Source organism: Leptidea sinapis, chromosome 23, assembly GCF_905404315.1.
Source record: "Leptidea sinapis chromosome 23, ilLepSina1.1, whole genome shotgun sequence".
In the NCBI taxonomy this organism is placed as follows: domain Eukaryota; kingdom Metazoa; phylum Arthropoda; class Insecta; order Lepidoptera; family Pieridae; genus Leptidea; species Leptidea sinapis.
In genome coordinates, this window is record NC_066287.1 from 8,524,044 (window position 1) to 8,538,567 (window position 14,524).

The 14,524-nt window shown below is 35.5% G+C and overlaps 1 protein-coding gene across 10 annotated transcripts in view; it reads right to left on the reverse strand.

Annotated features, from left to right (window-relative positions):
• LOC126971270 (extended synaptotagmin-1) overlaps nt 1-14,524 on the reverse strand; it is an 81,476-nt gene that overhangs the window by 6,018 nt on the left and 60,934 nt on the right. For 8 of the 10 annotated variants that reach the window (XM_050817480.1, XM_050817479.1, XM_050817478.1 and 5 more), the window contains exons 10-18: nt 14,359-14,422; nt 13,152-13,258; nt 10,284-10,378; nt 6,966-7,014; nt 6,584-6,673; nt 3,989-4,075; nt 3,331-3,489; nt 1,683-1,835; nt 831-1,014 (exon numbers count right to left, since the gene is read on the reverse strand). In XM_050817480.1, the coding sequence (XP_050673437.1) occupies nt 831-1,014; nt 1,683-1,835; nt 3,331-3,489; nt 3,989-4,075; nt 6,584-6,673; nt 6,966-7,014; nt 10,284-10,378; nt 13,152-13,258; nt 14,359-14,422 (988 nt within the window). Of the gene's footprint in view, nt 1-830; nt 1,015-1,682; nt 1,836-3,330; nt 3,490-3,988; nt 4,076-6,583; nt 6,674-6,965; nt 7,015-10,283; nt 10,379-11,321; nt 11,408-13,151; nt 13,259-14,358; nt 14,423-14,524 lie in introns of those variants that run through there. The other 2 variants (XM_050817483.1, XM_050817484.1) reach the window with 2 other exon arrangements.

Consider the following 14,524-nt stretch of genomic DNA (forward strand, 5'->3'; position numbering starts at 1 on the left):
TCGAATCGATTGAGTGATAGTCCAGAGGAGACCATTTCTGCCCATTATTTCATATAACGATATGCCAACGATCTAATTTATTGCACGGAAAACTTCTTTAGGCGCACTCAGCACTTTCGCTCGTTCCGGTAATCGGCTCGAGTCGACTGAGTGACAGTCCAGAGGAGACCACTTCTGAGCATTATTTCATGTAAAGATATGCCCACGATCTATTTTATTGGACGAAAAACTTCTTTAGGCGCACTGAGCACTTTCGCTCGTTCCGGTAATCGGCTCGAGTCGACTGAGTGACAGTCCAGAGGAGACCACTTCTGAGCATTATTTCATGTAAAGATATGCCCACGATCTATTTTATTGGACGAAAAACTTCTTTAGGCGCACTGAGCACTTTCGCTCGTTCCGGTAATCGGCTCGAGTCGACTGAGTGACAGTCCAGAGGAGACCACTTCTGCCCATTATCTATACTTCTATACTAATATTATATAAAGGAAAGATTAGATTGTTTGTTTGCATTGAATAGGCTTCGCAACTACTGAACCGATTTGAATAATTCTTTCACTGTTGGGAAGCTACATTATCCTCGGCTGTTATAGGCTATATTACATTTTCAAATAATTAGGGATCCCTACTAAAAGTCCAGTAATGTAACCCAAGGTGTAAAAAAAAGTACAGGGGCTACTTTCATATAAAGATATGCCATCGATCTAATTTATTGGACAATAAACTTCTTTAGGCGAGCTGAGCACTTTCGCTCGTTCCGGTAGTCGGTTCGAGTTTACTGAGGGAGACTCGAGAGGAGACCACTATTTGGGTAAACTCAATTTGAGTACCTGTTCCAACAATAGGTGATGAGGCCCCGTCAGTAGTTTCGGGCGCCGCGGGTGCGACGGTGACACTCTCTGGGGCGGGGATTACTTTCTCCGGCGCGGCGGGGGCGGGGGGAGTCACCACCGTAGGCGTCGGAGGCTTATCGTCCTCTTCATAATCCTCCTCCTTGATCGCTTCTTTCAGTAGCTAAAGATACATTGAAATAGTGCTATGTATAAATAATAAAATAAAAACTTCTTTGTCTTAATAATAAACGTGGTGTAAAGTTACTTCAAGTTTAAAATAACTTCTCCTTGTCATGTGATTCTGAACTGAAAAAGGTATGATACAGCAATTTTTTTTAAAATTTGGAATAAGTTCACTTCGCGTTTATTAATAACACAGTTTAAATTAGAACCTAGGTAATTACATCAAAGTTATATAATATTATATAGTCAAAGTTTTCAGCTATTTTATTACATATTTTTACTTTTGTTTCCCCAAAAAATTTATTATTTCACCTGTATCATTTAAAATAAATACCAACATCTGCAAGCCGAATATTAACATTCATAAGTCGAAGTCAATGACGTACAATAATAGACTGCGGAATGTGTTGCATCATTGTATTCCTTGACATAGTTAAAGTTAAATTTCAAGTAAATATCGAATATTTATTTGGAAGCTTTGAAAGGTCGCTTTTTAGCTATTTAACATTAACAATAGCTTTATCCTGCGAAGATTGGACAGCTACGGTTAACAGTTAAAGTTATAGCGTCATCTAAAATATTTGAATTGGCGCAACTCCTTTTTGCTTAACCGGTACTTTAACATGTTTGTTGGTGCAACCCAGTATTAATATATCAAAAGTTTACCTTAAGTTGCAACGCTAATATAATCTTAGATTCTGGTCCAGACTTCTGCAGGCTGATGGGCTGGTTGACCATGGTGAGGCCGGCCTGCCTCAGCAGAGACACTATCGTGTATGTGAGTTGGCCCAAGGTGCTTCCTGTTTTCTGGTCCAAAACCTTTAAAAAATCCAGTAAAATTTGTTATTTATAGAAACAATAATGCCGCACTTCCCTTTAAACGAAAAACGGTCATTTAATTTTAAAATAAATTTCACAAGAAAAATAAATTGTACATTTTAGTTTTATTTCAATGTAAGACTTTAAAGAGACATTTTATTTCATTATTAAATAAACATATTATATTATTATATTACATAAATATATTGTATTTTTTATGATAATAAACGAGACGAGCAGGATGTTCAGCCGTTCCAATGCAATGCCGCTCAGGATTCTTGAGAAACCCAAAAATTCTCATCGGCACTACAATTGCGCTCGTCACCTTCAGACATATGATGTCAAGTCTCATTTACCCAGTAATTTCACTAGCTACGGCGCCCTTCAGACCGAAACACAGTAATGCTATAAGCATTACTGCGTCACGGCAAAAGTAGCCGCCGTTGTGGTACCCATGACCTTGCCGACATCCTGTGCAAAGGAGCCTCCCACTGGGACTTTATTATATTAGTGTATACATTGACCCTTAAAGGTACTATGTATCTTATGAAGCCTACTATAATTAGTTCTAGTTTATAAAAAATCCCTTAGTTGAGTTATGTTCGGACGATCATAAAAGGTCTTTTTAAAAATTATTACTTATTACACAAAACTAATTACAATGATATTAAAATATGACGTGTTACTTATAAGAAGACTGGAGCGAAAGTGCATTATAAAAATATTAAATTATAGACAATCGAAGTTCAGCGTCAGCATCTATTCACTTGTTCAATCTGCCACTCAGCTCTTTCACACCGATGGGGCCCCGGTAACGGTTGTCTTGTTTTTTTATTAATCGAAAGTAAATACCAAATCTCATTTCTGGCAGCGCGGCAACAGTTTGGTAAATGGCTAGCTCATAGAGCGCCCGCGGTGAGAAATACACCAACCCACGCGTTCTCGTCACGCGAGCTCTTCGGTCCACTGACGCGCTATGGCGATATAGGTATTAATGCGTTCAGTGCGACGTCGACCGAGTGACCGATCGTACATGCGTGTGTAACACCGTCAGCAAGAATCGTAAACAAAAATTCGTGTTCTGGTATGTTCGAATATATTGTAGAAATTTCTCCTTCATTTTGACGAACTATAATAATTGGGTAAACATATTATCTTCTCCGTCTTTTATTCCGTAATCGTTTGCATAAGTATTATGCACATATTAGAGTTATGGATTCATTTTTCTTCGCAATTGTACACGCGCATTTAAGCTGTCAGCTGAGCACTAAACGCAACATGATCAGCGCGATGGTACGCGCTACGCTCGTCCGACGTTAGCGCTGACCGTCGGTCGAGCTAACTAAATGCAGTCTTAGACTTTTAATGATACAACTTCACCCCTACTACGGGGCCGGCTGTATTGCAACATGTAACGGATGGACGAAATCATTTTAGGCGATGTAATAAAAGTTTCACTTTAAAATACAATCGAAACAATAATATTTAGTGTTACCTTAATATCGAGCATGTCGATTTCGGGGTTCTGCACCAAGAAAGAGTGGCCGATCTCGTAGACCGGGTTGTCAGTTCTCATCTGCACTGCTGTGTTTTCTGTTTTCTTGCCAACCGTTATTTGCAGGTATGGATCAGGCTTCGACTGCGGACGCGCATTCTGTCACATAGCATAATTACATCATAATTATAGATTACTTCCACACACATGTATACAACCATTCTTTATTGAATCTTTGAAGAAGTCTTTTACTCTATGGACTAAAAGCATTGTTTATCATACTACAATGTCGCCAAAAAAGCACAGTTATTTTCATGCCACAGACAACTAAATCTAGGTTATGTATGGTAGGTTCATAGTGAAATTAGTTAAATATTTTGTTTAAATCATTAGACTTAAAATGTTAATAGCAACAGAAAAAAAAACTTGTTAATATTATTTGCCAAGATATTTAAATTCTGTAATTTTCACATTTCCCGAGTTGGCTGTATGGATGTACCTTTGCCATGTTCTTCTGCGGCTCACGTTTTTTGACCCTCCATATACAAGTGTTGCATATAATACTATCATTATTTGGTTCATGCGAATATAACTCGACAAATCAAAGCATGATATATGATGATAAAGATAACAACATGTTAAGTTATATAAAACTCACCGGTAAGTTTCTGCAGGAGTCGATGTAGACAGACAGAACTGCTGCGCTCAACTCAGCATTCTTCACGAGTTGGGTCTCAATAAGAGCCTGTTAACAGTAATTTATGTAAAAAAATATAAATAAGTAATCAATTATACAATTAAATAGTAATAATAAATTATATTAATTTCTTTAATACTACAATATCATACTATTCTTCCTACTGTAGCTTCTGTGGAAAATGCACCACAATTAAGGCAATCTCACGTTAAATCTATTAAAATGTATTGAAGTAGGCGTTACTTTGCGGAAATCCATAATTATACAAATGATTTGAGTTTTCTTTAGTGTTAATTCCGCCAATATTTGTCTGTAAACAATTGGACACGTGTTTCGCCTCTACACGAGGCATCCTCAGGACGTGTTATCTCGCCAAAATCTGGCACGAGACTGATATTTATTATTTCTAATAAGATAAATTAATTTATCTTATTAGAAATAATAAAACACAAAAATAACATGTTTACATTGTTGAATGAACAAACAAATTTAGTCCCATCACCTTTGTTGCGTATCTCTTCCGGGGGTAATACGTCACAACAGCCGACCAATCACAGCTCGTGATTTCGTGGGACGAAGGTATAAACCAGCGGCTTCCGGCTCACTTAATTCAGTCTCGTGCTAGATTTTGGCGAGACAACACGTCCTGAGTATGCCTCGTGTAGAGGCGAAACACGTGTCGAATTGTTTTAAAGACAAATATTGGTGGAATTAACACTAAAGAAAACTCAAATCATTTGTATAATTAAATCTATTATGTTTCTAAAGTATATTATTATTTACATACAGGTAGCAAAGACAGCTGAAATAGTATGTACCTACTGTGTTTCAGCTGTCAGTGACTTCTCCTTGATACCAGACACAATTATATAGTCAAATCGAATTCTTAAATTGAAAAAGGAGTGTGTGAGTATAATCTATACGCACACAATGAAGTAAAACTTAATAAAATGTTTTTATAAATCCACCGATTTTATTCTATCTAATGGTGTCATGGTGTTAAACTTTGAACTCCTCCGAAACGGCTTGACCGATTCTCATGAAATTTGGAGTGGGTCTGAGAATCGGACAACATCTATTTTTCATCCCCCTAAATGTTAGGAGTGGTCTACACGAATTTTTTTTTAATTTTTTTTTTTTACTTTTTTTTTAATTTGTCTACATACATACAACTTCAAATTTTCACCCATCTACGATCAACAGTTACTTTTGTATCGCGATTTTAATATCGGCAATACAACGTTTGCTGGGTCAGCTAGTATTCTTTAAAGAAATCATTAATACCACTTTGACATTTTAAAATAATCACTCATGAAATAAAATAATTATTGAGAATAAGAAATTGAAGGTTAGATTTTAGCACATGTTGTCATTGAATATTAATGAATAAAAATTGGATTTCTTCTTCCAATTATTATTCATTCATATTCGACCAAAAATAAAACTTAACGAATGTCGCAAACGTCAGAAAATTTCTGAATTTTTTTTATTTATTACAAAAGTACTAGTAAATAAACAAAAAAAAAAAAAAAATTCTGAGCAAATTAAAACATTTTGTTAAACCATTCAATTTTAACGTTTAAAAAATTGTTTAACTGACTTTTTTACCGAGCGTTACTTTCGTCAGAAAAAAATTCTAATTAGGGGTAACAAGTCGCGCTTAAAGAAGTTTACAACAGTGAAATTAAAATAAACCTATAACTTCTAAGAATGGGTATGGGTATGATGGTGTGTGTGGGTGTAAGATATGATAATATGATATGTGTGAAGAGGGTGTACTGTGTCAAATTCTACCCCCATTATTCATAATAGACTGCTATCTTAAAGCATTGCTAATTCTCACTCTGTCTTCTTCTATTGACCTAAGTCAGAATGAGAAATAACACTCTTTAGCAGCTTTAAGTTAGCGGACCATTATGAATTAGGGGGTAGGTCTCGTGGAAATTCAGCCAATGCAACCAGCTCTTGATTATTTATAATAAAATCTGTGGGTATATATTTAGTTGTGTATTATTTGCATTATATATTTGGTTGCAACTAATACAAGACTAAATAATATATTCCCACAGACTTTAGTACAATATATATATATATATATATTTAGTATCGTAACCACAGAATAGAATGTACAAGTACAAGTGACACGTAGATATCGAGAGTGTGTCACATTAATTATGCGGCGGTACGCTTAATTAGCTCAGTAGCGGTTAGGTACTTTCTATGATAACACGCCTTGAACACGACAAAAATATAATAATCATAATATATTGTGCAACATTAATGATTTTGACGTTTAAAATTCATGAGCAGTTAACTTAATGTTGAGCATTATAATTTGTAACAAATTGTATTATTGTTTCCTGTTTATTAAAACTAAATTTCATTTGAAAAGATGTGAGTATGGCGACATTGCTCCCTATAGGGTAGAGCCGCTTAAGAATACTTCCACTTGTATTTTCTATTCTGTAAACGTACCCAGAAACTAATCTTGTCATATTACAAAATTATTTTGTGTATTGTATAAAAGTTTTGTGTATTTTTCTCTGGTTTACTCACATTTTTAAGATCCGCCGTGTCTGATGACAGCCGATGCCAGGACAAACGCAAATGGACTTTGCCGTGCTTCGCTTGTTGCAATGTTTGCCACTAAAATCAAATAACTATTATATATCGCACACTAATACATGAACTATATACAAAAAATTAAACTTACAGGATTATACTTCATTCATTAGCTGTTACCTTCATGTTAGATAAATTACAGTGTATCAAAATATGTTAAGTTTGTTTCTCGAACTTTCCTTTATCGTAGACGTGGCATAGGTGTCCCTAAATATGATTCCTCTACTCGGCTGTATTGAAGCGGAAACAAACTACACCCTTATATAGTACCTACTCGCTAACTTTGATGTACAATGTACGTAAAAATTCTACTTACTGTATCAAGACGGCCGGCGCGAACAACTTGAGATATATCAAGAGAACACCTGTAAGTCATAGTAATATGTGTTACAATATTGTTTAAAGCGTGAAGCTATAACGTAGACATTTAATGAACACACGGGTAACCGTTATCAAAAAAAAAAAAACTAAAAAAATACATAAATAAATAAAAAAATCATAATTTCATTTCAGAACACCCTATGTAATCTAGTGGCCGCGGGCTAGCTCAGGCTAGCCTACTTGTCCCACGTGGCGCTGTACCTATTCTGAACTTGTGTTAAATAGCGCCCACGTAAGGATTATAAAATTTGTTGATCAAACAAATAATTTGTTTCTTTGAAAATTTCAATTATTTATTAAAATTTTTAGATTTTTTTTTGGTTACGGTTAAGTAGTTCTACCCGTGTATTCATTTAATATCGCCATTGTAGCGCCACGCTGTTTAGTTACAAACTATACACAAATAATTAATTTGAAACAATGCAGTGAGATGAAAAATAAATAAAAGCGTGGTTTTGCTATACATTACTAAGGTTAGTTTGTGGTTAATTGTGATACGTGAATAGGTGAACACCGAGACTGTTAGAATATATTTAGTACATTCTTATAACAAAATTATTTACATTATATACAACGTTATTTCATTGTGTATTCTGTTATATAAACAAAACCCAATCGAACAACAAAATATCACTAACTATCCTTTGAATTATATACAATTATTATGCATTCTGTAAATTAAACCTTGCTTTAAGGTGATAAGGTGTAATTTGCATTAGTAAATGTTTATTATGTTGATGCTTACACTTTTGTATGGTATAGACGGTAGTGTGAATTTTTTTTAGAATGTGGCGAGTAATTTTATGAAAATTTATTTAAGTAGGCGTTACTTTGCGGAAATCCATAATTATACAAATGATTTGAGTTTTCTTTAGTGTTAATTCCGCCAATATTTGTCTTTAAACAATTACGCACAAGTACACATCAAAACATCAAAATCAGTCTCCTGACTGATTTTGGCGAGACAACACGTCCCGAGGATGCCTCGTGTAGAGGCGAAACACGTTTCGAATTGTTTAAAGACAAATATTGGCAGATTTAACACTAAAGAAAACTCAAATCATTTGTATGAGTAATTTTATCACTAAATATATTTATTTCGTAGATACTATATATATTTATTATTGAGTTTCTCACTGCCATAAGTCTATAAAATAACTTTGTATAAATGGTACTAAGATAAGGTTAGCCAATCGAGTTAAAAATAGTAATGGATTATCATGCGAAAATAGGACGGAAATTCAAAACATGCAGTTACTAATAACGAGAAAGTTATGATCTCTGGCTTGCATTAAAATTATTACAATGAGCTTGAGTGGTGTTAATGCTCATACATATATTACTAATTACGTGTTAATTTACAGCCCATTTTATTAATTATAAGTACAGAAGTTGGTGTGGGTGCACTTAATTGTGACTAACGAGAGAAGGACTCTGAATCACAAATAATGAGTTTCTCAGATTGAAATGAGACATGTAACGTGTATAATATGCTTCTACTACAGTGAGGTTCCAAGTCGGGCAGTGACACACCTGCCGAGATTCTCATCCCTCCCAGCACGATCCCAGTCGAAAAGCTGAACACTTGCAGAGCTCACGTGGTACCTCAGGATAGACTGTCACACGTGTTCACTCAATATCATACATACATACACAAAATAACACAGTGTTAATAAAACCCATATAGTTATTATTAACGAAGTCCCGTTGGGTCTTCTGGGGTCGTATGAATTTAATGCCAAAATAACCACACGGGATTAGCAACCAAAAATTAATAAACGAGGAACGAATCTTAACGTCTATTTGCATTGCATAAGAGAACTACTAGGGTAACATAATTTTTCTGAAGATTGCTTATTTAGAAGGAACAGATTAGATGCATGCTGTACATACATTGAAGTACTTGACTGTGAAAGACTAAACCGCTAGGTTATAATACCTAAGCCTACAGCTTAGTTTGGACTAAGTTATCAATTTTGTGACGTATCGTAACGTAGTAACTAAATATAAAAAATATAATAAAATTTTACGCACGTCTCTTGGTCTTAATAAATTCGACCATGCCAGTGTAATAGAGTTCATTATCACAATACAAGTAATATTCAAATTAATACCTACCATTGGGCGGAGCGCTAGGGTTGGTATATACAGAACGTTACATTTCGGATTTACGACGCGGACGTGTCTCAGCGGCGCACGGTGTGGCAGTCAATAGTTTTGTCTTCACAAGATTGCTTACTGTATTGTGTCATTTGCTGTCAAAAAATGTCGTTACGAACGAGAACTGACATTCCTTGTATCTGCATCATACAAGGTACTGACGTAACGTTACAGAAAAGAAATAGAGTTCCTATCCCTTCTATTAAATATATAAACGTGAATAAATTCTTTATTGTGTACGATCTTCGATCAATTATGTTCATGACTAAAGCTTTTAAAAAGGGCAAGAGAAATATGAGTACAAATAAACGTGTTGCTATATGTATTTTGAATTAATATATGTGTATTATGCTAATGCGTAGGTACACTTTTAAATTTCTCTTTTGTATCGGATCCTTTATCTATTACGTCATTACATAACGGTCAAGAAAGAAAAAATATCTATGTAACTAATTTTGTCTCAAATATTTTCGCATATATATAGGTACACAACTATGTACTCAAAACTGTAACTGTTTACATTGTTTTGTTTTTGTTTCTTTGTTGTTTGTTTGTTTTGTTTTCACTTGTTAATATTGTCCGTTTTACAATGAGTTCCATAAACTGCATGCTATGCATATGGCAATGTATATTTAAGCTAACTAGCACAACGTATTATTCCCGTAAATAGACTTATAATCCTTTACGATAAAGAAACAGAGTGTCTGAAACCTTACTCACTATGTTTGTTACTGTAAGTACTTCATTATTGGCTACTTGACATCCCTAATAAGCAATTATTAAGGTTGAGCAGGCTATCAACTGTAAAATAGATCCTGTAGATGGAGCCACATCCTGAGAGTTGAATAATTCATACCACGAACGGCTGGCTCGCTTGGTACGAGCGCTCGGACGGAACCCGAGAGGTTCGAGTCCCGCATCGTTCATTAATTTTGGTAACAAATTTAATTCGTATAACGTAGTCCAAACTATGCCAAGGTCCTAACGGTATACGTACTCTTGTACGACAGCTCGCGAGTTGCGACAAGGTAGACGTTAAGATCCGTTGAGCGGAGGCACTGAACACAGAACACGTGATGTGTATCACACGGACCTGCCGAGGTAATCATCGTTCTGTATGCCCATCCCCGGGTCCCAATCCCACACATCGCACTGGAGCACCTGATTCTTTCTCGAGCTTATAAGGGCCTTTGGACAAATCACAGACAGTTAATTGTTGCCCCGGACAGGCATAGACCTTGGTAATAAAACACAACATTATCAACAATTTTTAACATTACCATATATAGTGAAAATATTCATCATAATAACATTAATTTGTGATTCTCCAATAAAATAAATACTATAAGGAATAATATAGATTTAATATAAAAATTAACACACTTTACAATAATAGGCATCACATCAAGCATATATAAGCTATCTTAAGGAACAAAAAAATGTTAAAATAAACAATATCAATATTTTTGGTACATATTTAGTAAATGTACTCTCTCATATTGTTATTATTTTGTTTCGGTAGCGGAAGTGTTACTAATTGCAAAAGCAGTTACAAAAGAAGAAAGTACAATTAATTTTAATTCAACAGTTATTGATGCGCTTTTGCCACGCAATATACACGTAAATACATTTCTTCTCTCGTAAAGTATCGTTAAGGAAAGCGTGGTAATAATGTAATCTAAAAATGAATGCCTCTCAAATTTCAGTTCAAATATCTCATCTTCATTTCTTAAATTTTAATTTTAATAGTTCGATGGATAAATATTCCTTTTAAAATAACCCAACTCCTCAAAAAATCCTGATATACCCGTGATGTCACCGGAATTTCACAGTGCAGAATAAAACCCATATAAGCTGCTACGTAATAACAGAGCATATGTCTTCACCTATCCCAATTCACAATAAAATCCCGTAAACACACAAGAAGGTAAAATAAAAACTAGTACTGTTTCGCATCCACTGTTAGATTAAATTATCTACCCGTACCAGCCAGTAATTTTTTTATTGATTATAAAGTGCAGCTCCACCGTAGCATTACACACAACCTCAACCCTACCCTCACCTGTCACCTGTCAAAATATGTCAGCTGTCATCTGTCACCGACCATTGCATTCACCCCGCCACCACTCACCTGCCCAACTTGTCATCATCGTTGCCCTCGTCTCTGTCGAACACTTCGATTTCCAATGCTTGACCCAACGATTGCATTACACGTGCCTTTACACAAGTGGGGAAATTATAGTCACTAATTAACTCGGCTCATTAAAGCGATAATCTATTGCTATTGGTGCAAAATAAAGCATTCGTCATTAAAATGCAAAGAGAAAGCAAAGGTTGGTTATTTTAAATTCGGAACATTTTTATTTAGAGAATGGTTGCACAAAGAGAAAGAAACAATTATATATACGAGCAAGAAATATAACAATGGCGCCCACATATCCAGTAAAATTTAGGCCCATAAGCCATTATTGCAGTAGAATGGCTGTGAACTCTAAGCCTTGCTAGCAGTGTGTTTAGGCCTTTGTATTGCAATACACTAATATAATTGTTTGGTTAAAGTTTGCATTTTTCAAATTATATAATTTGTTAATTAGCTTAAAAACTAGTACTATTTAGGGAGAACCTCTTATTTTTAGATCATTTATTAATTAATTCGTGATTTATTAATAATCTACAAAATACTAGATTCTAATGCCACCATGCTCTTCAGTGTTACCTAACCTAACCCTGGGCGTCTAGTCAAGATATATCTCCTCGAAGTTCCATTCAAATGTTCTGAAATGTCATTCGTTAAGCAAATGTCAATAACGCACTGTCATTTTGACATGTTTTTGATATTATACAATGTTTTGGTTAATCCATTTTGTTTCTTGATTATGAGAGCAAACAAGCATGCATGCCGAGGCGAATTATCCCTAAGGCATAACAGGCGCATGCCTAAGGGCACAAGATTGCAACGGGGCGCGCGCGGGTATATACAAACAAAGATAAAGAATGAATTAAAATTATAAATTGAGTAAATAAGTATGTAACCACTCATTCAGTACTATTCTAATACGAGTGAAGAAAATTTATTGAATTAAGCGTTATTTTGCGGAAATCTATAATTTTCCAAATGTTATGAGTTTTTCTTGAGTGTTAACAACGACAAAGAAGAAACAACTTAGCGGAATTAACATTCAAGAAATTCTAAAGTTGTTAGCAAAAGTATCGATTGTGATAAATAAATAGATCCTGATTCGAATATTTTATTTCGCTTGAGTTATTGCATAAGCACGTCCTTTAAAGCAACTGTTGTAGATATTTAGTCGCTAGAGGGGCACCTATACTTGCCTAGAGCGCAACAAGTAATAGAACAGTAGCGTAACTCAGCGTTCGCCTTGAAATTTATACCTACGACTGGGCGGAGCACTGGGGATGGTATATAAAGATTGCCGACGCGGACAGCGCAGCGCAGCTAATTTAACTCGGACAACGACCAGTCTCGGTGGCGTACGGCGTGGCACTCAATAGTTTTGTCTTCCCAAGATTGCTTAGCGGCGGTGAAAATTGTGTGTATGTGTGCGTGCGTCGATTCAAGTTAAAGTACTGTTCTATTACTGTATTGTGACTCACTCACGCTCTCGACATTCAATACGTCTACCATGTTCGTTTGCAACATTGGAACGTGACCGACTTATAAGTTCAACAATGTATGTTAAAACATCTTGACTAGAGCCTTCAATATAAAAAAATATATATTAATAATATATGTTAGTTCAGCTGCATGTGTTAATTTAATCAAATGCGCAATCACTATCAACAGGCAGTTATTCCTGTTATTGTTGCAAATAAAATCGACAAATTACTCACCAATCGCAAAATATTTTAGTAGTGGTACCCGACGCACCTTAAACCTACATGTGCTACCCAAAACCAGTGCTATTAAAAGGTACAGAAAAAATGAGACTTCGATTATTACCTCGCACCAGTACTCCCAGCGGGGGTTAACGTCGTTATCGATATGTTTCGTCTTCCATTGCTGCGCTCCCACTGTGATGATCGCATACGGATCCGACTTACCCTTACCTACAAGTAAGTAACATTTTTATTCAATGAACCCATTTTGATCACAAATAAAAACTATAAAATATGCCAAATTTGTCGATTAGATCATTTAAACTGATTATTCCCTGGAAAATATGTACAAGGAAGCCTTAATTATCAAGTAGCAATATGACTTGTACAGTATTTTACGACATGAAATGTAGATAAATTCTTCTTCGTCGTTACACTTTTGCCAGAGCGGTCGTGGTCATCACGAAGTGAAATCTTTTGGGGCAGATGTGATGCGCCCCACGATAGATAAATTATAGAAATCTAAATAAGAAGGTACTTAATATGAATGTTTCAAGTACTAAGTCCATGCGATACAATACTTGCAACACCAAGGGTCTTTTGAGTTGTGCAGTAATGGTGTGCATGACGGTAATATGAAAAAATTAAGAATATCGGCCAATTTTGGCCAAAAACGACTAACCAATGAAATGTAGGCATTATTTGCCTAAAACACGGTGCGCCCCGATGAAAGACCTCCGAATGGTCCGATACAAGTCGGTACCAACTCCGACAAACAGTGATTAAAGCTGTTTCAGACAAATACATTCTGGCTCAGAAAATATTTTAATAATTTAATCACTTTCATTGGAATAATTGCAGGCAATATTTACGCTTTGTTCCACATCCACTGTTCCTGTCTTACAACTTACTCTCTTATAGTCTATAAGTCACCTGTGAGACGACATGTTTAACCCGGCTATGTAACTTTTAGTACCTTCTTATTTAGATGAACCATTTTGATCTTTTTTTGATTCATTTTGTCCTTAGCTGCTATTGAAGATATTAATTTGCTATGGCTTAGTTTTTTCTGGAAGTAAGTTGGCGGTCCACCTGATGATCAGCTGCTACACCACAATGCCTCACAATACGAATTAAAACATCCTGTTATAACACCAGTATACCCACGCTGCAAACTGCTACAGACCAGTACCAGTGCCTGCTGATTTGCGGAGTTGCAATAGTTCTACTGCTACTGGAACTTTGCTTATTGCTTTCTGTTGAATATAGCTCTACGAGCATCTTCATGTTGACGAATTGCTGTAGTAGGTGTGAACTCTTAGAATACTTACCTAACATAGAAACATCCTTTTTCATGAGATTCTGAGCTTGAACTAGGTGAATTCGAAGTACTCCCTGAAACAGTGTTTTTTTAAATTTAAAACGGTCAAAAGCGTGATATAACATGGCGTCCGGTAGTCGCCATATTGAATTGTGATTACTGTGACGTATTAGAGT